At 39.4% G+C, this 2,351-nt stretch overlaps 1 protein-coding gene across 1 annotated transcript in view; it reads right to left on the bottom strand.

Annotated features, from left to right (window-relative positions):
- Positions 1 to 1,649, bottom strand: part of LOC108285856 (N-acetyllactosaminide alpha-1,3-galactosyltransferase-like) — an 18,833-nt gene extending 17,184 nt beyond the window's left edge. Inside the window, exon 1 of the mRNA XM_037729534.1 lies at positions 1,617 to 1,649. Within this exon, the coding sequence (XP_037585462.1) occupies positions 1,617 to 1,649 (33 nt within the window). The remainder of the gene's footprint in view (positions 1 to 1,616) is intronic.
- Between the last annotated feature and the right edge of the window lie 702 nt (positions 1,650 to 2,351).

Genomic DNA, 2,351 nt, shown 5'->3' on the forward strand with positions numbered 1-2,351 from the left:
AGGCTAAAGTGCAATGGTGCAATCTTGGCTCACTGCAGCTTCCACCTCCTGGGTTCAAGCGACTCTCCTGCCTCAGCCTCCCAAGTAGCTGGGATTACAGGCATATGCCATCACGCCCCACTAATTTTGTATTTTTAGTAGAGACAGGGTTTCTCCATGTTGGTCAGGCTAGTCTCGAATTCCTGACCTCAGGTGATCTGCCTGCCTCAGCCTCCCAAAGTGCTGGGATTATAGGTGTGAGCCACTGCACTTGGCCACAGACAGTTCTTTATAGCAGCATGATCACGAACCAACACACTCCCACCAAGCCAAAACCAAGACAAGGATGCTCCCTTTTACCACTTCTATTCAACATTTTACTGGATGTTCTAGGGAGAACAATTAGATGAGAAAAAGACAAGCATCCAAAGTAAAACTATATTTACTAGCAGATGACATGATTTTATATATGGAAAATGTTAACAAATCCACCAAAAAAAATCTATTAGAGCCCATAGATGTTGCAGGATATAAGATCAACATGCAAAAATCATTTGTGTTTCCATACACTGTTAATGAACAACTTGAAAACGAAATAAAGAAAACAATAGCATCAAAGAAAGAAAATATTTGGGAAAAAATTTAAGCAAGGAGGCACAAGACTTGTACAATGAAAACTAAAAACAAAATTACTCAAATTAAAGAAATAGAAAGACATCCACATTCTTGGAATAGAAAGCTTAATATTGTTAAGATGGCAATGCACCCAAAAGTGATCTACAAGTTTAATGTAATCCCTACCTGTAGTGGGTTGAATAGGTTTTCCCCCAAACTGAACTCCAGCTAGGACTTTGGAATGTTACCTTATTTGGAAATAGGGTCTTTGCCCATTTTAACTGAGGTAAAAAAGAAGGAATTTCAACCTCCTCCTTCTTTTGTTTCTTCAACCCTAAGAATAGTTAGTTCTTGTAGTTATTATCCTCCCTGATCCCTTAGAGTTCTCTTTCAGTCTCTCTCTCCCCTAGTTAACAACTTTATGCTAGTTAACAATTCTCTCCCTCTTTTTTTTTTTGGAGACAGAGTTTTGTTCTTGTCACCCAGCAGGATGGAGTGCAATTGCAAGATCTCAACTCACTGCAACCTCTGCCTCCTGGGTTCAAGCGATTCTCCTGCTCAGCCTCCCAAATAACTGGGATTACAGGCACCTGCCACCACACCTCGATATTTTTTATATTTTTAGTAGAGACAGGGTTTCACTATGTTGGCCAGGCTAGTCTCAAACTCCTGGCCTCAAGTGATCCACCTGCCTTGGCCTTCCAAAGTGGTAGGATTACAGGTGTGAGCCACCGTGCCTGGCCGTTAATTCTGTATATTAAATTATCTGTTTAAATAATTGGTGTACTTTCTGTGCCCTGATTTGACTCTGAATAAATGTTATAATATTATGAGAAGATGAGTCATGAACCATTATTTAGTCATGATCGTAACCTGGATGTCTCCTTTTAAAGTTTAATTAGGGAAACTCCTTAAAAACTGTAGCATCAGGGTGAAAGATGGATGGGTGGAAAGAGAAGATAGAAACAGAGAGGCCAGAGGAAGTCTGTTGGACTAATGCAGGAAGTGCACAGACAGCTCACCTGTCTGTCTCCTTTAGGCTTCAGGTCTCTCATTGGTGAAATGAGAAGACTCAACCAAATAATCTCAAATAAACCCTTACACTTTTGACCTGGCATCCTTCTAGGACCTTTGAGTTTACGTAATTTAAGTTCACACTCATGGAAGACGTAGGTCCAAATGTCCAGCCCCCATGGCTCTTGGCCACTGCTTATATTTTGAAACGTTGCAATCAGAGATCTATCAACTCTCCAACAATTGGAATGCCGGTAGTAGTACTGTGGCCATCTGTTCCCTTATATGGATTAAAGTCACATGTGCAAGTTTTGGATTCTTACCTGGGGTGAAACCAATCTGACAGCTGTAATCCTGGTTGGTTTTTCTGAGACCTATAAGGAAAAATAATGTAAATAGTCATACTACAGCTACTAGAATAGTAGCTATAGTAGATATAGTAGATATGTAGTAGGTATACTAGATAATAGTAGATATAGTAGATATTTTGCGTTTTACATCTTATTGCAATATAGCCCAAGACTTGGTAGATACTAATTATCTCAAACTATCTACTATACATAATTGAGTATCTGTCAAGTCATGGCTGTAGTATAATAAGACACAACATGAAAATAAGAGTGAAGCACTAAGAAAAACAATGATGAACTTTGATGGTGGTGGCACGAAAAAATCATGGTTTCCCACCTCAACTTAAGTCTTTGTGCTGCCCAAAAATCTGTATATGTTTAGAGTTCTCATGC

The sequence above is a fragment of the Cebus imitator genome, unplaced genomic scaffold (genome assembly GCF_001604975.1).
Source record: "Cebus imitator isolate Cc_AM_T3 unplaced genomic scaffold, Cebus_imitator-1.0 Scaffold309, whole genome shotgun sequence".
Lineage (NCBI taxonomy): Eukaryota > Metazoa > Chordata > Mammalia > Primates > Cebidae > Cebus > Cebus imitator.